Raw genomic sequence first — 22,336 nt, 5'->3', positions numbered from 1 at the left:
TATAGTAGGAAATGGTCAAAGAAAGAATTATAAAAATAGCCCTAGAAATGAACCTCCTCTTCTCTACTGTCCCTTCAATACACACACATGACAAGTTCATACACACAGAGACACTGTTCACTCACTTGTAGTTTTCAGAGTTTATTTAAAAGAGAAAATTTACTATAGAGTATTTATAAATGTAGGAAGATGCGTTCAGCAGAAATTGAAAGAATAAAATGTAGTGAGCAGTGATTAAGCAGGGACTGCAGCCATACTTTTATATGAAAAGAGAGAGGGGATCTGACATTACAAGTATGAAAAGTAGGCTGGAAGTACCTCTAGAGTCTCAGCTTAGGACAGAAAACAGATTGACAAGCCTGGAAGAAAATGGTTCTGTCTTGCTAGATGGCACTGTAGTAATTCTATCTTTCTCTTTCTCCCTCTCTATTTCCCCCTCCTCTCTCAATTGCTCTCTGTCCTGTCCAATAAAATGAAAAAAACAAGGCCACCAGAAGCAATGGATTCATAGTACAGGCACCAAGCCCCAGCGATAACCCTGGAGGCAAAAAAAAAAAAAAAAAATCTTGTGCCCATAATAGCTGTATGACACCTTTGAAGAATGGAAATCTGGGTAAAAATGGCAGCCATGCTTTTTGTGTTTGTGCTCTATCCATTCAGCTTCCTGACTTTATTTTCTTAATTTCTGTGCACAGGGGAGAAGACTTCCATGCCCAAGTTCCAGGCGCACAGCGATCATTTGTACACTTCTTCCCAGAGATAGCAGACTCAAGTAGCACAACACTGCCTCTGTCACTGTCTGTGTCCGAGTTGCCTTGCTATTACCACCAGTCTGTTTCTTTGCTTAGTGGATTAACTGTTTCAACTTCAGGATCAAAGGATTTTAAGTCTATTGTAGCAAGCCGTACCCTATCAGAAACTAGCCAAAGTAAGCAAAACATGGCCCACGTGTTCGTAGGTGGCTTTAAGACATTCAGCTCAAGGAATGCTTTATGTTCTGAAAACCTGAATGGTATTTGATTATGTGTCACAAATAACACTCATTCCTCACTGTCCTGTAAGAGTCACTTGACAGTGCTCACCATCAATCCCAGCACTGGAGTACAGTCAAGTCACATGGATGCACCATGATTAAAATATCTATAGCTGTCAGGATGGCTTGTGGATAAATGGCCAGATAATTGACAATTCTTTTCTTTGGGGGGGGTGATTTTATATATTTTTATTATTTATAAAATGGAAACACTGACAAAACCGTAGGATAAGAGGAGTACAACTTCACACAATTCCTACCACCAAAACACCATATCCCATCCCCTTCCCTGATAGATTCCCTATTCTTTATCCCTCTGGGAGCATGAACCTCGGGTCATTATGGGGCGCAAAAGGTGGAAGGTGGCTTCTGTAATTGCTTCCCCACTGAAGATGAGTGTTGACAACTCAATCCATACTCCCAGCCTGATAATTGACAATTCTACCATATAGCACTAACTCACTAACTGGCCTTCCTCTGAATGTGACCAGGATTCAACAGTGTTTTGTACATGTAATCTTCCTCCCTACTGGAGTCTTTTTTATTATTATTAGTGACTTAATAATGATTAACAATATTGTAAGATAACAGGGGCATAATTCCATACTGTCCCATCAGTAGAGTTCCATATCCCATGCCCTCCATTGGAAGCTCCACTATTCTTTACCCCTCTGGGTATATGGACCAAAATTCTTTATGGGGTGCAGAAGGTGGAAACTCCGGCTTCTGTAATTGCTTCTCCACTTGGCATAGGCATTGGCAAGTTGATCTATACCCCCAGTCTGTTTCTATCTTTCCCTCTCCACTGGAGCCTTAAGCATGGTAAAGATGGCAACAGGTTGTTGATCTGGGTTTAAAGTTTCTAATTATTCTCACTGAGTTTTCAGTGACAACTTCTAAAGAATATAGAAGCAAAGGATCAAGATAGTTACTAGATTCTTCTCTTGCTCTTTCATTTCTTTCTCCGTTGCTCTCCTCTTTGTTTCTTCAGAAAATGTCGATTCCACAATTCAGAAGAAACCATCTGTGTTGTTCCATCAGAAGCCAGCTGTGATTGGAGAAGGGGAGGATTATTTTCTCACTCTGTTTGGTCCTTCAAAGAGCCTATCAACAAATTCGATCCATGCTGAGAAAACTTGGAAGCATTTTTCTATGATTCTCGAAGACGTGGGCCAGTCTAGATACAGGTATCTATCTGCCTCAACTCTCTACTCTGTTCTGCTGGGGCGTGCCAATAAGTCAGTTGGAAATAGTAAAGATTCAGTCTGATGTTAGATCCATTTCACTTAAAATCCTCAGCAATTTATAAAATAAAACTGAATAAAACTGTTTCACATCTAAGCAATTAACATAAATCTCTTTTTTAAAATTTTTTTAAATATTTATTTTATTTATTTATTCCCTTTTGTTGCCCTTGTTGTTTTATTGTTGTAGTCGTTGTTGGGTAGGACAGAGAGAAATGGAGAGAGGAGGGGAAGACAGAGAGGAGGAGAGAAAGATAGACACCTGCAGACCTGCTTCACCGCCTGTGAAGCGACTCCCCTGCAGGTGGGGAGCCGGGGTTCAAACCAGGATCCTTATGCCAGTCCTTGTGCTTTGCGCCACCTACGCTTAACCCGCTGCGCTACAGCCCGACTCCCTTAACATAACTTTCTAAGAAACCAAAGTTGGTTCTTCAAAGAGTCCTGAGGAAATATTGATAGTATTCCATCATCCTTGAAAAGAAAGTCAACTGACTTATTGAAGCACTCTTTATTATTGGCAAGTGATGTAAATGAACTTAGTACTTCTTTCTGCTAATAGGTTCTTGAGTTCAAAAACAAGGGAGAAGTGAATTTTTAACTCATTGGTATAGTCTTACAGTTATTAGTATCTGTGGCAAAGATAATTGACCAAAAGAAAGTTGATGGTAAATTAAAAGAGCTACCTTGTTTATACATGTATATAACTGTGATTTTCTTTTTTAAAAAATTTATTATCTTTATTTATTTATTGGATAGAAACAGCCAGAAATCTAGAGAAAGGGGGTGATAGAGAGGGAGAGAGACATAGAGACACCTGTAGCACTGCTTCACCACTCACAAAGCTTTCCCCCTGCAGGTGGGGACCAGGGGCTCGAACCTGGGTCCTTGTGCATTGTAGCATGTACGCTCAACCAGGTGTGCCACCACCTAGCCCCAACTGTGTTTTTTTTTTATTTCAAGGACAGCAGCTAGAACTGCAGGTTGCAGTTGCTAGTAATAAACACATGTAGATAAAAGGGTGTGAGTGGCTGAAAGATATTGTTAGCTAGAGATGAAGGCAAGGCTTAAAGGAAACCTTTTTTTGATTCATATAACCAAGGGCTTGTGATGTGAAATAAGCCGTATTCATTCATTCATTCTGTGGATGGTATAGTAGCTGGTGGTAGTGAGTATAAACTTAGCTCTTCATTTCATTAGGAATCCATCACCAACAATTTGAGCCTATAGTACCAATGCCGTGGTTCATGCCCTCTGAATCTTTCCAAATTGGTCTTTTAAAAGCTTAGGAGCAGGGAGTCGGTCAGTAGCACAGTGGGTTAAGCGCATGTGGCGCAAAGCACAAAGACTACGTAAGGATCCCAGTTTGAGCCCCCAGTTAGAGCCTCCAGCTCCCCACCTTCAGGAAAGTCGCTTCACAGGTTGTGAAGCACATCTGCAGGTGTCTATCTTTCCCCTCTCTGTCTTCCCCTCCTCTCCCCATTTCTCTTCTGTCCTATCCAACAATGACAAAAACAATAATAACTACAATAATAAAAAAGGGAAACAAAAACGGAATAAATAAATTTTTTTTTAAAAAAAGCTTAGGAGCAGTGAAATACTATACTCCCTCACTAGTGCTCTTCCAGCTACAAATACCAATATACACAGAGAATGTTAGGCGGATGTGTACACAAACAATTTAAACTTTAAAGATAATCACAGCAAACTGGGGAGCAGCAAAAGCCTAGAGGCAAATAAATAACATGCATGTATAAAGAGGACCCAACAGCTTGTGGCTGTTTTAAAAAGTGATACAGCCACACTTCCTCTCAGTCTCTTTACAAATCAACTTCATACAGATGCTACTGACAGGGTGGCTGGCACATTATTCTATATTTTAACCAACCACAACTATTAAGAAGAAGACTCTCAAGTCACTTTGCTAAAAAAAAAAAAAAAAAAGACAAATGGGGGCTGGGATGGCAGCATGATAGTTCTACAAAACACTTTCATGCCTAAGGGTCTGAAGTCCTAGGTTCAAACCTTGGCACCACTATGAGCCAGAGCTGAGATGGGCACTATTTCCTCTGTATTTATGTGCCTCCCCACCCACTAAAGTAAAATATTTGTAAAAAAAATAATAAAAACAAAAAATAGGCAAATGGGAAGGCCTAGGGAAAAGAAAAAAAAGGTACTTAGCACAGGCTGTATAAGAGGAGATTTACAGTCATGCCTCTGTGAATTTTCATGAATTGTGTGAAGTATTTTCCTGTAGCTTTATGGTCCTATATCAGACAGAAAGCACATGAAATGATTATCTTTGACACAATGTTACTTTTTTCTCCAAGATAAGCATACAATGAAAAAAATAAGATTAATGAATAAACAGTTCACTTGAATAATGAAAGAATTTTGGAAAACAACTATACATATTCAATTATAGGAATGATAGCAAAGGAATAGCCTAACTATTTAGGGTCTTATCTGTTTGAAAGTAAACTCAAAACTAGTGCTTGTTTTCCCAGGCAGAAAAAGTGAAGTCTACAAAACAAAAGGGTATTCTGTCAAAAACTGAAAACATTCCTCAGAGTATTCAGTAATCATAAGATAAGAACAGCATAAAGAAATCCTGGAATATCAAAGGAGAGTAAAATGTTAAATCCACAATTTAGTAAGGACCAAAACACTAATGAACAAATCAGAAGTCAGTATACAAATTGCTTAAAACAGCCCCTCTACAAACGGGCACTCTCCCATAATGCAGTGGGGAGGAGGAGTATAAAGGGAGACCATAATTTTGAAGGCAGTTTGATAGTGTCCATCAGGAGCCTTCAGACATGTTTACATCCCTCATTCTTAAAATTTCTCTTCTAGAAGAAGACACTCAGAGTGAAAATCTTATACTTGGAGATGCTTTTCTCTAAACAATTATCATTTTGAAAGGAGCAGTCAAGAGGCCGAGAAGTTACTCTGATTTGGGCAGTGTTGTCAGATGAGGTAGATACAGTCTGTCATTGTGGGCCTGTCGAGAAGCACAAATAGGATTTTCAGTGTAACTGACAGTGCCCTCCCCATTGTGTAGCTGTATTCATCATGAACCAGCCTGACTGGAACCAAAGACTAGTGTCAGATCTGTCCACAACCTGTTTGGGTTAAAGTAAATTTCCCTCCAACTTAGTGCCTGCCAGAAGCTAAAGTAAATCTAAATCCTCTCTCAAGAAAGCATGCTCCAGAACCTGAAATTGTCTTCAAATTTAACCTGTGATTCTCTAAACCCCCAAACGTTATATTCTTAAAAATGCTTTTTATTTTAGAAATCATTTAAATGTTATGTAACATGTACCATATATCAGTTCTAAAACTGTAAAACAATGCTATAAAGGCAGACAAAGAATGTGAGCAGGTGGGGAGTGAACGGTAGCACAGCAGGTTAAGCGCACGTGGTAGGAAGCACAAGGACCAGTATAAGGATCCCTGTTTGAGCCTCTGGCTCCCCACCTGCTGGAGGGTTGCTTCACAAGTGATGAAGCAGGTCTGCAGGTGTCTAGCGTTCTTTCTCTCACTCTGACTTCGCGTCCTCTCTCAATTTCTCTGTCTTATCCAACAACAAAGACATCAATCACAACAGTAATAACCACAACAATGATAAAACAACAAGGGCAACAAAAGGGGAAACAAATGTGAGCAGGTGACTCACAGAAACAAAACTGAGTGGCCAACAATAAGGTAACTTATTCAAATGCCTGGCAGGGAAAAACAGGTAAAAAGAGCAGGCACACCCACTTGCTTCAAGGAATGCAATCAGATTTTGTTTCAAATGAGCTGTGGGTTTGGTTTAAGATTTTTATTTTTGCAGATCTTTTTGGATTTTGGAATTGTAGATATGAAATTATGATGTAAATGTTGGTTGCTGTTATTACTAATGGTAAGATTAGTCATATATTCTGCTTTCAGAATAATTGCCCTAAACCACAAAGGAACGTGACATCCTAACTGGTTGTGAATCCACACCTTGAAATGTTCATGTCGATGCTTAGTCCAGCCCTGCTCTTTGTGAAGTTTTCAACACATGTTATAAAATGGGGGCATACTGTCAAGTATTTATACAATGGCTTTACTTTGCAGAATTCTTTTTCCTCTATTTTAATTGGGGGGTTAATGTTTTACAGTACAGTTGCTGGCACATAGGTACAAGTTCTCATCTCATCAAGACAGATTTCTCAAATCTATCACTCTCATTCTCAAATTAGGTCAATCAATGCAGTAGCAGGACCCTAAAGACCCTGTCCCCCAATCCCCATCTGCCCTCCTTCCCCATTGTCCTTTGCTGTAATGCAATACAACACCAGTCCAAGTTTTAACTCTGTGTAGTTGCTATTCACCTTCAGAGTGACATTATCAGAAATAAACTGAATGATTGAACTTTCCTGAGAGTTCCATGTAGTGGTTTTGTGATGAGCAATAGAAAATTAAAATAATGATAGTTGCCAGGCTAGCTTCACGGGTGGGAGACCAGGAACTTGTGGCAGTGTGGTAATACAATTCTTTATTGATATGGGGTCCCAAAGTTGGGCATGAGCACAGTGGGTTAGGCCATGTGGTGTCAAACCACAGTGGCCGCCTCCCACTCTGCAAGCCAGCCCTTCTCCAGGTCAGGACTCGGGAGAGAAAAGAGAGTGAGGAAGAGAGAGAAACCAGAAACAGAAGTGGCTTTACAGGGTAAAACCGGAAGTGGCAAGTCGGGACAGAATTGGCTAGGCAACAAGGTGGAGAAAAGAAAAAGGCATTCTGGGAACTTCCTTAGGCATGGTTGCTGTAGTTTAGCTGGCGGGAATTAGCAATGCCCTGAGGGGATAACATGGTGGGAGATATGTAAATAATACTTGCATGGAAATATAGTGGTTTGTGGGCCCTGCCAATGTTCAACCACATCCCAATATCCCAACAGATAGTCACACTTTCCTTTGGCATTTCTACTCTGACACCTAAAGCAGTTTTTGAAGATTTAAATATTTTATGTGAAATAAATAATTTTTGCACAGATAAGCAGAACTAAGAGATCAAACCATTTGCTTCATGTTGCAAGACATACTATTTCCACATTGAATTTCCCCATTTAGGAGATTGGGCAGTGGCACATGAGGTTAAGCATAAAGTACAAAGCATAAAGACAAAAAAGCATAGTACAAATCATAAAGTACAAAGCATAAAGACCCACAGTTCGAGCCCCCACCTCCCCACCTGCAGGGGGAAAGCTTGGCAAGTGGTGAAGCAGGGCTGCAGGTGTCTCTGTGTCTCTCTTCCTCTCTTTCTTCCCCTCCCCTCTCAATTTCAATCTGTCCTACCCATTAAAAATGAAAAATAGATGCCAGGAGCAGTGAATTCATAGTGCTAGCACTGAGCCCCAGTGATAACCCTGTAGACAAAAAAAATATATATCTGATTAAATATAGACTTTAAGAACTTCAAAAGCAAATTTATTATTCAGTTCTTAACAAGTATTATGAACAGACTTAACTAAAGTTACCCTATAATTCTTGTTTTGCAGTGCTGTTGGAGATATTAGAATCTCTAAACTAAATGCCAAGGGACTATTTGTGAAGCTCATTAATTCTTCTCTAGACAAAGAACTGGAGATTGGAAATCATATTCTCCAGCAAAAAATGGATGGACAAACTGTTTGTTGTTACCAGTTCCTTCCCAATATCATAATGCAGGCCAAATCCACTGTCACAGTGAGTATAAGATAGCAAAACTATGGGCTAAAATGTAAGAGAAAACTGACTCCCATGGTCCTCTTTTCATCACTCCATCTCTAAAGTGTGACTTTCTGAGGGTAGTGGTGGATCATGCCAGTCTGTCCTCTCTGATGTAAATTAATACCTACAGGGGCTGAGCAGGTGACTCAACAGTAGAATGTGTGTGCATGAACCTCTGGCTTCTAGCCTAAGCACTGCCTATCAGAAAGTGGTGCTCAAGGAGCTCCAGTGGCTCAATCAGCGCACAGTACTTATACAGAAAGTGGTGCTCTGATCTCTCTTAGGAAGGAAGGAAAAGAGGAAGGAAGGAAGGGAGAAAATAGAAAGACAGGAAGGATGATGGGAGGAAGGGGAAAGGATATTTTTAAGTTATCATATGTCCAGAATTCTAAATTAATACCCATAATTAAATTCTATAGCTTCAGTTTGGTGTACGATATTGTTTGTGCGTGATTGAAATGCAACACCTAACTGCCTAAACTTCAGCAAGCATCATCAAAAAAAAGCAAGCATAATTTGCTTAGAGAGGAAAAAAATAGCGATGCTAGAGAGCCCGCCTCTTCCTGTGTTTTCCTTAGGTCTTGTGCAGCAGATGTTTGGGGCCATAGAGCTTACACTATACACCACACTGGTGACACCACCCTAAAGCTGCCTCTGTTCACACAGACACATTGCAGTAGGCTTCTGGCACAAAACTAAGTTAACTCCAGTGGTATTTGTCATTAATTGCTTGTTTCCCCCTCTTTCTAAATTTTATTGATTTATTTTTTAATGAGCGAGATAGAGATACACAGAGAAAAATACCAGACTACTGCCCAGCTCTGGCTGCTGGTGTTGCTGGAGATTAGTCTCAGACCTCAGAGCCTCATGCAAGAAAGTCTTTTGCAGAACCATTATGCTGTTTCCCCAGCCCTCATTGCTGGTTTCTTTCAGGTGTGGGCAGCAGCATCTGAAAGAAGAGATAACCCACCTTCAGATTTTCTCTGGAAGGAGCAAGACAAGTTTTGCACCAGTCCGAATTGTGCAACTATCCTGTGCAAACCCAATGGTGAAGTCAGTGTCCTGTTCTTAGCAGTTTCTAAAGAATGCATGCTTGCCTCCCTCTCCCCCCAACCCCTGTTGCTCTCCTGTCACTCAGTGACTTTGGCATCCTCAAAAACTTGGACAGAGCTGTGATTAAGTAATCTAAATGCATCAGGCAAATCAATTTGAAAAATAAAAAAAGAAAACATTTGATACCCCATCTTTCTAAGAAGTGACTTAAATTCCGAGTCCAAGGTAGATTTTTTTATTTGTTTAGCTGGAAAAGTGGGGTGAGAGGAGAGTACAAAGTGTGGGCCTTTTCTATTTACACATTTCTCAGAACTCTTTTGAGAGCTGGCTGTATTGGGAAGGCAGCAGTTAGTCTGAGGAGTGCATCAGATGGGGTGAGACATCTGCATCAAGGGGCTAGGATGCCAGGGAAAAACCCCACGGTCTAGTTGAAGACTGCACCTTACACACTATAAAGCAACGAGTATTGGAAAACACAGAAACTTATTCTCAATATCTACTAATTCTACTAACTCTGTCTTTTCCTTAGTATAATGTTGATGTTGATAGTAGCTTAAACTTCTACCCAAGGATGCACAAGCTTAAGGGTATCTCTTTATGACAAAAAAGGGCTTCTTTTGTTTGTTTAGAACCATTCTTTTTAAATTTGATATTACTTATTTTTCTTTTAATTTAGTATGGCTTTATTTTTTATTTTATTTTATTTATAAAAAGGAAACACGTACAAAACCATAGGATAAGAGGGGTACAGCTCCACACATTTCCCACCACCAGAACTCCGTATCCCATCCCCTCCCTTGATAGCTTCCCTATTCTGTTGTTGTCGTCGTTGTTGTATTTATTACTGTTGTTGCTATTGATGTAGTCATTGTTGGATAGGACAGAGAGAAATGAAGAGAGGAGGGGAAGACAGAAAGGGGGAGAGGAAGATAGACACCTGCAGACCTGCTTCACTGCCTGTGAAGTGAACCCCCTGCAGGTGGGGAGCTGGGGGCTCAAACTGGGATCCTTACACCAGTCCTTGCACTTCGCGCCATGTGCGCTTAACCCGCTGCACTACCGTCTGATCCCGATTCCCTATTCTTTAACCCTCTGGGAGTATGGACCCAGGGTCATTATGGGGTGCAAAAGGTGGAAGGTCTGGCTTCTGTAATTGCTTCCCCACTGAACATGGGCATTGACAGGTCGATCCATATTCCCAGCCTCTCTCTTTCTAGTGGGATGGGGTTCTGTGGAATTGGAGCTCCAGGACACATTGGTGGGGTTGTCTGTCCAGGGAAGTCTGGTTGTCATCATGGTAGCATCTGGAACCTGGTGGCTGAAAAGAGAGTTAGCATATAAAACCAAACAAGTTTTTGACTAATCATGAACCTAAAGGCTGAAGTAATGCAGATGAAGAGTTGGGGGGGGGGGTCTTCATTTTGTAGCTAGCTAGTAGGCATATTTTAGTTATATTCCAAAGAGCCTGTGGCTATATTTGTTTTTTCTTTTCTTTTTTTAATGGCAATTGACAAGATCATAAGATCCCAAGAGTGTACCATCACATGGCACCCCCACCAGAGTCCTGCACTTTGTTGTGACAGCACTCACCATAGTTCACAATGTCCTAGAGTTTGGTGCCTTTTCCTTTTCCTCCTTGCCCTTCTCTTCCTTCTCCTCCTCCCCCTTTCCTTCTTCCTCTGCCTTCTCCTCTTCTACCACCTCCTCCTTACTTCTTTGTCTGCTTCCTCCCCATCCTTTCCTTTCTTCATTTCCTCCCTCCTCCTCTACCCCTCTTCCCTCCTCTCCCCTCCTCCCTCTTTTTTCTTTTCCTTCTTCATGTGTTTCAGTTTTCTTTATTCCACAGAGGAGTGAACCTCCCCTTGTGGTTGTCTGTCACCTCCTTACTTAATTCACTAAGTGTTGGGACTATGTGTAAGCCTGATAGAGCTTAGGGAGAACTACCCCCATCCTTGGATGGAGGTCTGAGAAGATACCCTCTTGGTGAGTCTCTCTCAACCGAGGTGAGCAAAAGGGGGGAAACTCAGACGTAGTTCTTTCGTTCTTGACTTTCAGGCCCACAGAAACCCCCATTAACTGCAGGCCACATGGCCGCCTACTTTAAGATTCACTTACTCAAAGTCACCTTCTAATCACAGAACACACCTTATCACACACTCTTAGCAGTGCCCTTTGATGTCCTCAACTTGCATCAAACCTTGCTTATCTTCTCTCTATCTTGCCTTAACTGGTTCAACCCCTCTCCTCCCCTCAAACACCTTTGGGTAATTAAATGCCTACATCAGGAGACTAATTATCTTGACCTTTATGTATCTGCATCAATTCTTGTCATACCAGCCCCCTACCATAGGGGCAAGCCGACCTTTAAGAAACCTATAATTTCTGACATATTTCAATAATAATTCCCTTTGTTTGGTTTTCTATTTAACTCATGTCCACCTGCTAATAAACGAGTTCTGAGCACGCTGCAGGGCTCCCCGGTGTCTTTACTCTAGAAAGAACCAGTCCGTTACCTTTCCCGTGGAGATCATCCCACCAGAGACCCAGACAACTAAGAACCATTCTTTCAGCATTTCTTAAATACCTGTCCTTTGGTCTTACTGTCAGAGTAACCTGCTCTGTCATAGACCACTCCTTCACACTATGTGCTGATTAGAATCTTTCTCTCTGAGTGTCTTTTTTTCCCTCTGATTGTCTTTATAGCTGTGTTATCTGTGATACTTAGGTTGGCTCTCCCCGCAAAGTACACTTGCTTACTTCATAAAATCCATTTAGTGTCTTTCTATAAGGACAAGTGGTTATCATTAGGTGGAGAACATTACCTAGCTGTAATATTGAGCTTTCACTAACTTGCCTTTATATTTTCTGGTGAGCTCAAACTAAATTTTATAATGCTTCTGATAACTTTCACAGATAGGGAAAAATAAAGTCATCTAACTCAGCCATATTAGAAATCACTAGGAAAACCAGATTCAAGTTCATCCATTCTTGTTTTAGACATTTCACCACACTTACCCACCCTGCAGCTATGCACAGGACTTCTGCTTCCTATGTGGAGTGTCCTAGGATCCAAGTGTGAAGCAAAATTAACTTGGGCCCAGGGCTCCTCAGTGCACATTACAGGAAACTCTCCTCACCTGACACCAGCCAGAACTTGATACTTAGATTGTTCCTTTACTAGGACATCTGGGCTACTTTATACGCACAGGGTGAGACCAGCTCTGCAGGCTGGTGGTAAACACAAATAGATGTTCAAATAGTGAAAGAGTATAACTGACTCATTCATGCAGGAGATATTTACACCCATGGAGTCAGTGTCTACTAAGTACAATGCTTAGTATTGGGTAAAGAGAAGTTGGGGTGCTGGGTGGTAGCACACCCAGTTCAGTGCACACACTGGACACGGTTGCAGGGTTTGACAGTACAGGAACAGTGAAGCATGTCTACAGGTATTCATCTTCCTCTCTCTATCTCTCCCTCCCTTTTCAGTCTTCTCTGCTCTCTCTCTGTCTGCTGGGAGCAGAGGATTCATAGTGCCAGCACAAAGCCCTAGTGATTACCCTGTTGGCAAAATAAATAAACAAATAAATAAATAAATGAGAGAAAGAAGAGTTTAGTGGTTGCATGGTTCTGCCTCAGGAAACTCAGAGTAGAAAACAGTGCAGAGCGACCCAGGTGGTAGTGCAGCAGGTTAGGCACAGGTGGCACAAAGTACAAGGACCGGCATAAGGATCCCGGTTCGAGTGTGCACAAAGAGCAAGGCAGCCTGGCTGCAGACGGCAGAAATACTGCATCAAGAAAAAAGGATCTGAGAGCAGACAGGAGTCTTGTGCTCTGAGTTAGCAGGGTGTCAGGAAGCCCACCAAGTTAGCCTGGTGTCCTGCCCCTTTTCTCCTCCCATACTCACCCCTCTTGAGTTCTTTTGTGCTCACTTCTCTACCCCTATTGTCCTTTTCCATTTCTTTCTGTCTAGTACTTGAGCTCCTTTGAGCCCTAGGGCCTTTGCACATACAATTGCCACTCCATAGACTCTCTCCTCTTTTACCTATGGTCTGATTCACCTATTAAATTTGGCCTTCAGTTCTATCTTTTATTTTCTGGTCCCATCCTATTAGGATCCCCACCTCATGGCAATGCAGCCAGCATTATGTAATTCAAATAGAGACTATTTCCATTAAATACTTTGAAATGTGACTTTCTGTCACCTGAATCCTGACTGTAATCATGGAATGTACTCTGCACCTCTCTCCACCTCTCCCACCCCTTTTTCTTATTCCCACTCTAGTGATAACAGGCCTTGAGACCTACAACTGTAAGACAGATTTTCCTGGAAACAGGCAGCTTTGTACCTCCCCTAGACATGCAGAAACACAGCCAGACCCATGGCTTCACCACAGTCCTGGCATTGATTTCTTATTTTTTTTTTTAATTTAAGAAAGGATTAATTAACAAAACCATAAGGTAGGAGGGGTACAACTCCACACAATTCCCACCACCCAATATCTATAACCTACCCCCTCCCCTGATAGCTTTCCCATTCTCTAGCCCTCTGGGAGCATGGACCCAGGGTCATTGAGGGTTGCAGAAGGTAGAAGGTCTGGCTTCTGTAATTGCTTCCCCGCTGAACATGGGCGTTGACTGGTCGGTCCATACTCCCAGTCTGCCTCTCTCTTTCCCTAGTAGGGTGTGTCTCTGGGGAAGCTGAGCTCCAGAACACATTGGTGGGGTCTTCAATCCAGGGAAGCCTGGCCAGCATCATGGTGGCATCTGGAACCTGGTGATTGAAAAGAGAGTTAACATACGAAGCCAAACAATTTGTTGAGCAATCATGGACCCAAAGCTTAGAATAGTGGAGAGGAAGTGTTAGGGGGGTACTCACTGCAAACTCTAGTGCACTTCTGCTTTCAGGTATATATTTTGCAGTAGTTTATGGATACGTGTGAACATAAGCTCTCTCTCACAGAAACTGGTGTATATCTAGGTTATGGGACTTTGTTAGAAAGTGAACCACCTGAGATGAAATTAGAGTGTACTATAAAAGGAAAGGTCTCACCCGAGTAATGAAGCCGAAGGGTTGTCATTCCACTCGTGAAGTCTCTGGACACAGTCTGAGGTGAAGCATGTTGAGGTGGCAATCGTTGCGTTGGTTAGGTTGTGATCGGCGGATGCAATATTATTTGGTATGGATTGGGAGACGCATACGGGAAAGTGGGCCCTATCCAAGGGTTCCAGGACTGGGGGAAGTAGGGGCTCTATAGTGGAGATGTGAGGTTCCTGCTGTCTTAGGGTTCAAAAAGATAATGGATAGTTAATGTTATCATCACATTATTTGGTAATTGGGTTAACTTTGAAAAGTCCTTTTGTTATGGTTTGCTGTACAGTATTCAGTATCTTGTATATAGCTGTGCTATTGGATGCTTCTAATCTACTTGGTCTAGGCTTTTGAGAGAGTCCGCATATCAAATACACAGCCTATATATTAAAAAGATTCAGTTTGTGTTTTGAAAAACTTTGAGACATACAATTGATTTTCCCCCTCTCATATTAATCAACTACTGATTTATATGTCTACATTTTGCTAGGAGTGTACATAAACACCATTCCCACCACCAAAAGACTGTGACCCATCCCTCCCACCCACTCCCACCCCCCACTGGCCCAGGAAGCTGCATGTCTACCCCTCACCACAGGGTTTTTACTTTGATGCCCTACTTACAATTTGGTCAGGTCCTGCTTTTAGTTTCCCTTTCAGATCTTCTTACTCAACTTCTGTTGATGAGTGGGATCATCCCATACTCATCTTTATCTTTCTGACTTAGCTCACTTAACATAATTCCTTCTAGCTCTGTCCAAAATGGGTCAGAGAAGGTGGGTTCATTGTTCTTAATAGCTGCATAGTATTCCATTGTGTATATATACCACAGCTTTCTCAGCCACTCATCTGTTGTTGGGCACCTGGGTTGCTTCCAGGTTTTAGCTATTATGAACTGTGCTGCTATGAACATAGGAGTACACCTCTTTTTGGTTGGGTGTTATGGAGGCCTTGGGGTATAACCCCAGGAGAGGAATTACTGGATCATATGGAAGGTCCATGTCTCGCCTTCTGAGAGTTTTCCAGACTGCTCTCCACAGAGGCTGTACCAATTTGCATTCCCACCAGCAATGTAAAAGGGTTCCTCTGTTCCCACATCCTCTCCAGCATTTTTTGCTGCTGTCCTTTTCGATGTATGCCATTCTTACAGGAGTGAGGTGGTATCTTAGTGTTGTCTTAATTTGTATTTCTCTGACAATCAGTGACCTAGAGCAGTTTTTCATATGTTTGTTAGCCTTTTGGATCTCCTCTGTAGTGAATGTTTTGTTCATATCCTCTGCCCATTTTTGGATGGGGTCATTTGCTTTTTTGGTGCTAACTGGCATTGATTTCTACATGTTCTACTCATATATAGAAAGCAGCCCACGCATTGTGGGGAAAGTTACAGACCCTTCAGTCTTCTATCTGAAATAATTATCAATGATTAGAATAGATTGTTTCTGGACTTGAATTTTTTTAAAGATATAGCAAAGAAATTACATTGTGAGTCATTAAATAAAAGAAACCCAAAATAAAGCATGTCATTACTGAGTCAAAACTAACAGGTTGATGGTTAATAATAATAGTGTTAATAATAATAGTCTAGATTTTAAAACAGGGTTATTTTTTTTCACCAGTCAGGTCACCTATCTATCAATCGATTGATCTACCTATCTATCTATATATCTACACACACATCTATCTACACACACACACACACACACACACACACATTTTATGTTTATTCAGTTTCTGGCATTTTCCACAGTGCCTTGTTTTGCATTAGAGATTCAGCTATGGCACAGCTGGTTGCTATGCTGTAAGCACTCATTGAAGGGCTGGTGACTATGTGCATTATCTCATTCCATTGTCAGTACTGCTCAAGTGTTTTACAAAGGAGGAAAGCAGGTCTTGGAAAGTTGAAGGGCTTGTTCAAGGTCACATAATTAGTAAAATGGCAGAATGAATGTAAAGCCAGATTTTCTTTTTTTTCCTCCAGGGTTATTACTGGGCCTCGAAGCCTGCACTATGAATCCATTGCTCCTGGAGGCCATTTTTCCCATTTTATTGCCCTTGTTGTTGTTCTTATTGTTATTTTTGCCATTGGTGGTGTTGTTGTTGGATAAGACAGAGAGAAATCGAGAGGGGGGGGAAGGCAGAGAGGGAGAGAAAGATAGACACCTGCAGACCTGCTTCACTTCCTATGAAGCGACCCCCCCTGCAGCTGGGGAGCCGGGGACTCAAACTGGATCCTTACGCCAGTCCTTGTTTTTCTCGCCATATGCGCTTAACCTGCTATGCTACCTACTGCCTGACACCCTAAAACCAGATATTCCAACTCCAAAGATTTTTCTCTTGTACTAAAAATTGCCTTCATAGTTCATGTGTCCAACATGCCAGAGGTGAAATTAAGACCATACCATTTTATTGAACCAAATTATTGCCATCAGGTATGTTTAAATCCCTGTGTTGCAGGGAAAATAGAATATGACTTTTGTGTGGAGAAAACTTTTAAGATTGGGTTGAAGGACATTTCACTAAAAGGAACATCCACAAGTTTTTCTCTCTTTCTTTCTTTCTTTCTTTTTTTTTTTTTTAAGACTCATTTATTTCAAAGGAGATGTCAAGAGCTTCCCGGGAGAGAGAAAATTAAGTATCTGTGACCTCAGGGTTTGACACAGGAGGCTCAGGCATGCAACTCCTGTGCTCTACCACCTAAGCCATTTCCCCAGCCCCATGTACATTTTCACAAATGTCTGAGCTGTTAATCCCTAACTGAGTGGGCTGGCAGTGCTGCACTGGATTAAATGTATATATTAATTACCATGTACAAGGACCCAGATTTGAGCCCGCTCCCCACTTGAAGGGGGGAGCAGTGAAGTAGGTCTGCAGGTGTCTCCCCTTCCTCTCAATTTTCTCTGTCCTAGTCAATAAAATAGAAAGGGAAAATATGGCCACTGGGAGTGGTGGATACATAGCATTGGCACAGAGTCCCAGAGATCACCGTGGTGGCAAAGAGAGAGAGAGAGAGAGAGAGACCCTAACTGATGATCTAAACAGATGTGGAATTTTCCTACGAATGTCCATGAAACTGAATTTTTGTTAAAGTCATCATCCCCCTCTCTGCCACAGCCCTAGCCTGATGATATTATAAACTAAAAACACATCGCTAGTGCACTGTTGGGCATATATTGGTGATTATTTTCTCAGGTTGAGCAAAAATATTTTTTCTCTAAACTTGATTTTCCTGCGTAATCTCTGTACGTGCATATTGTTAATATGCCACATATTCAGGAAGCGGCGCCATTGATGCTATTGGTGACAGGTCTCCTTGACAACCCCACCTGGAATTCTCACTTGGGAAGCACATATTCCTCTTCACATCTAGTTAGATGGCCTGTTTTTTCTGTCTCAGACACCACAAAGAGGTAGGAAGGTAGACACAGATGCACGTGTGTCTACATGTAAATAGGCATCTAGAGTGGCTTAAATATTTTAAAACGTTAACTTAGTACAACTATTGGGTTGTTGAAAAAGTCATGACTCATTTTTCCATAGAAAAACAGAAAAATAGGGGGCTGTGTGGTGGTGGTGCACCTGGTTAAGCATACATGTTCCCATAAGCAAGAACCTGGGTTCGAGCCCCTGGTCCCCACCTGCAGGGGGAAAGCTTCACAAGTGGTGAAGCAGTGTTGCAGGTGTGTCTCTGTCTCTCTCCCTGTCTAATTCCCTCCTCCCCTCTCGATTTCTGTCTATCCTATCAAGCGGGGAGGGGGGTGGATAAGAAAAAAGACCACCAGAAGTGGTGGGTTTGTCATGAATACACCAAGCCCCTAATTGTAACCCTAGTGGTAACAAAAGAAACAGAAAAATACATCATGACTTTTCAAAAAAAAAAAACAATATTTTTAGACAGCTACTTTTTCTTAATTCTTTTTTTTTATTTTCCCTTTTTGTTGCCCTTGTTTTATTGTTGTAGTTATTGTTGTTGTTGATGTCATTGTTGTTGGATAGGACAAAGAGAAATGTAGAGAGGAGAGGAATGTAGAGAGGAGAGAAAGATAGACACCTGCAACCTGCAGACCTGCTTCATCGCTTCATCACCTGTGAAGTGACCCCCCTTAGGTAGGGAGCGGGGGGCTCAAGCTGGTCCTTGTGCTTCGCGCCATGTGTGCTTAGCCAGCTGTGCTGGGCCCAACCCCCTTTCTTAATAAATTCTTATTGAGGTAACATTGGTTTATAACACTGTTGAGACTTCAGCATTAAGCTGTTTGACACGTGTACACACTGCCTGTCTTCATGTAGCTGACCCCTTCACCCATTACACCCACCCCTTTCCCTTCTAGGGTTACCACACACCTGTTCTCTGTATCTAAGACCTGCATTTTGTTTTGCTGAGTAGTTTCCTTGCAATCCGCATACTACTGGGGTAGTGGGGCAATAGAGCAATGAATGTGCTGTTTGACTCAATTTACATGCCTTTAAGTTCCATCCACTGCTTCACCACCTGTGAAGTGACCCCCCTTAGGTGGGGAGCCGGGGGCTCGAGCCGGTCCTTATGCTTCGCACCATGTGTGCTTAACCTGCTGTACTGGGCCCAACTCCCTTTCTTAATAAACTCTTATTGAGGCAACATTGGTTTTATAACACTGCAATAGCAGGTTGTCTTTTATTATTTTTGTTTGTTTGTTTTCCACCAGGGTTATTGCTGGAGTTTGGTGTTAGTACTATGAATCCGCCATTCCTGGCAGCTTTTTTTTTTTCTTTCTATTTTATTTGATAGGACAGAGAGAACTTGAGAGAGGACAAGAGAGGTAGAAGTAGGTTGGGGCTGCAGACCTGCTTCAACACTCAAGGCTCAAACCTGGGTGAATGGTGATGTGTATACTCAGCTGTGTGTGCCCACCACATGTCCCCAGGCTTCTCTTTAGTATAGCTGAGTTGTAATTACAGTGTAGTTAATTGCAAATAGTGCTGCAATAAACGTTTAGGTGCATACTATCTTTGAATTAATGTTTTTGCATTCTTTGGATAACTACACACAAGTGGAAATACTGAATCAAATGCTATTTCTATTCCTTTTTTTTTTAACCTTTTTATTTTATTAGTGATTTAATAATTATTGACAAGATTGTGGGATAAGAGGGATACAATTCCATACAATTCCCATCACCAGAGTTCTGTATCCCATCACCTCCATTGGAAGCTTCCCTATTCTTTATCCCTCTGGGGGTATGGACCAAAATTCTTTGTAGGATATAGAAGGTGGGGGGGTCTGGCTTCTGTGGTTGCTTCTCCACTGGACATGAGCATTGACAGGTCAATCCATAACCCCCAGCCTATCTCTATCTTTCCCTAGTGGGGCAGGGCTCTGGAGAGGTGAGGTACCAGGACACCTTGGTGAAGTTCTCTGCCCAGGGAAGTCAGGTTGGCATCATGGTAGCATCTGCAACTTGGTGGCTGAAAAGCATTAACAAATTATAATATAAAGCAGAACAAATTGTTTAATAGTCAGAAACCTAAAAGTAACAGTATAGCAGATGAGATTTGGGGTATTCATGTTGGAAGTTGCTATGAAGTCTATTTTAGGTATTTTCCAAGGCTCCCATGATGCTATTTATATTTTGAACACTTTGGGGGGGGAGCTCTCTATGCCATGTTTCATAGTGATTGCAGTAACTTATAATCCCACTGGCAGCTCACAAATGTCCCCTTCCCCCACATCACTGCCAACACTTAGTATTTCCTACCTATTCTGTAACGTCCATTCTCACAGATGTGAGGTAATATCTCACTGGTTTGCATCTGCATTTCCTCGATGATGGAGATCCTAAACATCTTTCCACATGCCTGTTGGCCATCTTCCATGTCTTCTGCACGGTTCTTTGTGGTTAGGAAATTCAGCAGATCAACCAAACCTCACACCCTCACATAGTAATTCCCCCCTTACCCCTCCCTGTTTTACACATAAGGACAAGGGACCAAGATAGAAAGTGACTAAACTGCCTTGAGCTTATGCAGGTAATAATTTTCCCAATTAGAAACTAGGATCAGAGTATTTTACTCTGTCCTTGTTGTGTGTTCCACTCATGCTCACCAAGTGGGTGAAGTGCCACTATCCAGCTTGATTTTGAAGGGTTTTCTTTTAATCTTTTATTTAAGTTGATAGGATACAGATAAATTGAAAGGGGAATGGAGACAGAGAGGGAGAAAGAGACACCTGCAGACTTGCTTCACTGCTTGTGAAGCTTTCCCCTTGCAGGTGGGCATGGGGTATGAACTCAGGTCCTTGCATATGGTAATATGATCACCTAACCACGTGCATCACCGCTTGGTCCCTGGTTTTGAAGTTTTATAACAATAAGGCTATGGCACTAAAAATGTCAATGTACCAACAATAGTATTTAATACTAATCCCTCAACTTTTTAGGCTATCGCCTGGTACACTCCTATCCACTGGAAGCAAGCATGGGAGAAATTAGAGACTGACATTGAGTTTAACAGACGCTCAATAGTTAGTCCAACAACCAAAAAGCATATGCTTCCCTGGCCAACAGCTGCAACTACAGCCTTTGAAGATGACCAAGATCACTCTAAGGACAATTACTCAAGACATCACTCAGAACCAGGTCATGCTTCTCTCAAGAGGTGAATGGCGATTTTTTTTTCACTTGAGTCCTTCCCCCAAGAATAACTGAGTGGGTGAGAAGGACCCAGAAGACATAGTAGATGCACAGGAGAGAGAGAGAGAGAGAGAGAGAGAGAGAGAGAGATCAACAATGACCAAGAAAATTCTATCTTGATGGGGGAGTCGGGCTGTAGCACAGCAGGTTAAGCACAGGTGGCACAAAGCACAAGGACCGGCATAAAGATCCCGGTTTGAGCCCTGGCTCCCCACCTGCAGGGGAGTCGCTTCACAAGCGGTGAAGCAGGTCTACAGGTGTCTATCTTTCTCTCCCCCTCTCTGTCTTCCCCACCTCTCTCCATTACTCTCTGTCCTATCCAACAACTACTACAACAATAAAACAACAAGGGCAACAAAAGGAAATAAATAAATTAAATAAATATTTTACAAAAGAAAATTCTATCTTGAATAGGACTAGAAAATACTTATAAGAAATAAGGAATAAGGGGAGTCGGGCTGTAGCGCAGTGGGTTAAGCGCAGGTGGCGCTAAGCTCAAGGACCGCATCAGGATCCCGGTTCGAGCCCCCGGCTCCCCACCTGCAGGCAGGTCCCTTCACAGGCGGTGAAGCAGGTCTGCAGGTGTCTGTCTTTCTCTCCCCCTCTCTGTCTTCCCCTCTCCATTTCTCTCTGTCCTATCCAACAACAACGACATCAATAATAACTACAACAATAAAACAACAAGGGCAACAAAAGGGGGTAAATAAAATAAAATAAAATAAATTTTTTAAAAAATTTAAAAAAAAAGAAATAAGGAATAAGAATACCCAAAAGACAGTACAGGTGGGTGACCTTCACTGTGTGGTTTGGAGACCCTTCTGGGCAGTGCACATCTCACTACTGCTGCAGCGTGACACTAGGCTGTGGAGTTCCCACCACTGTGTCTTCACCTTGTTCAGGACTTCCACCTCAGCTAAGAGCTGGCTGTAGATGGAGATGCAGAATGTATTCATTTAGAGGAAAATATGTTGGTGTGGAAAAAAAAAAAAACTGCTGCCCACAAGTCTTCTGGTCATGAAACAAGCTTTCACGTCAATGAAACTTTTATTTCTAGTGCTCCTACAGAAAAATGTCTCTTGGGCTCAATTTGGACTTAATTTGTCTTCTGCAGAGAAAAAGGAGTTCCAGTCATGCTGTTCCCCAGTCAAAGCCCATGGTGCCGCAGTCCTTCTGTGCCTGCACACCCCTACTGCTCTCTGATTGACCCCCACGCTTCCTCCAAGATGGGAAGGTGATCACTGGAACAGACCAGACCTAGGCCAGTGAGGCCTGGAACAGCCCAAGTGAGTTGAAGGGATACTTACTATGAGGACAGGAAAGAGATATGTGTCTGTTTATGTGTGTATATGTCTGAGTTGAGAACAAATGAAAAACAGGAAAGTGGCAAAATTTGCTAAGTATTAAAAACTATTGTCCTGAAGAAATGATGGTTTTTTAAGTATTAGAAAACTGCTTGCATGCATTCACTTTAGTGCCATGTCCTCTACTGTCCTCAGCAAATCTCCACTGAGTGA

The 22,336-nt window shown here is 42.0% G+C and overlaps 1 protein-coding gene across 4 annotated transcripts in view; it reads left to right on the top strand.

Annotated features, from left to right (window-relative positions):
• Positions 1-22,336, top strand: part of LMNTD1 (lamin tail domain containing 1) — a 92,769-nt gene that overhangs the window by 54,238 nt on the left and 16,195 nt on the right. For all 4 annotated transcript variants that reach the window (XM_060194544.1, XM_060194543.1, XM_060194545.1 and 1 more), the window contains exons 3-8: positions 696-928; positions 2,025-2,220; positions 7,805-7,991; positions 8,949-9,068; positions 20,570-20,787; positions 21,934-22,105. In XM_060194544.1, coding sequence (XP_060050527.1) covers positions 696-928; positions 2,025-2,220; positions 7,805-7,991; positions 8,949-9,068; positions 20,570-20,787; positions 21,934-22,057 — 1,078 coding nt within the window. In that variant the 3' untranslated portion in view covers positions 22,058-22,105. The remainder of the gene's footprint in view (positions 1-695; positions 929-2,024; positions 2,221-7,804; positions 7,992-8,948; positions 9,069-20,569; positions 20,788-21,933; positions 22,106-22,336) is intronic.

Source organism: Erinaceus europaeus, chromosome 7, assembly GCF_950295315.1.
Source record: "Erinaceus europaeus chromosome 7, mEriEur2.1, whole genome shotgun sequence".
In the NCBI taxonomy this organism is placed as follows: domain Eukaryota; kingdom Metazoa; phylum Chordata; class Mammalia; order Eulipotyphla; family Erinaceidae; genus Erinaceus; species Erinaceus europaeus.
The sequence above is the reverse complement of the archived record's forward strand: the minus strand, read 5'-3'. Positions and strand labels throughout refer to the sequence as shown.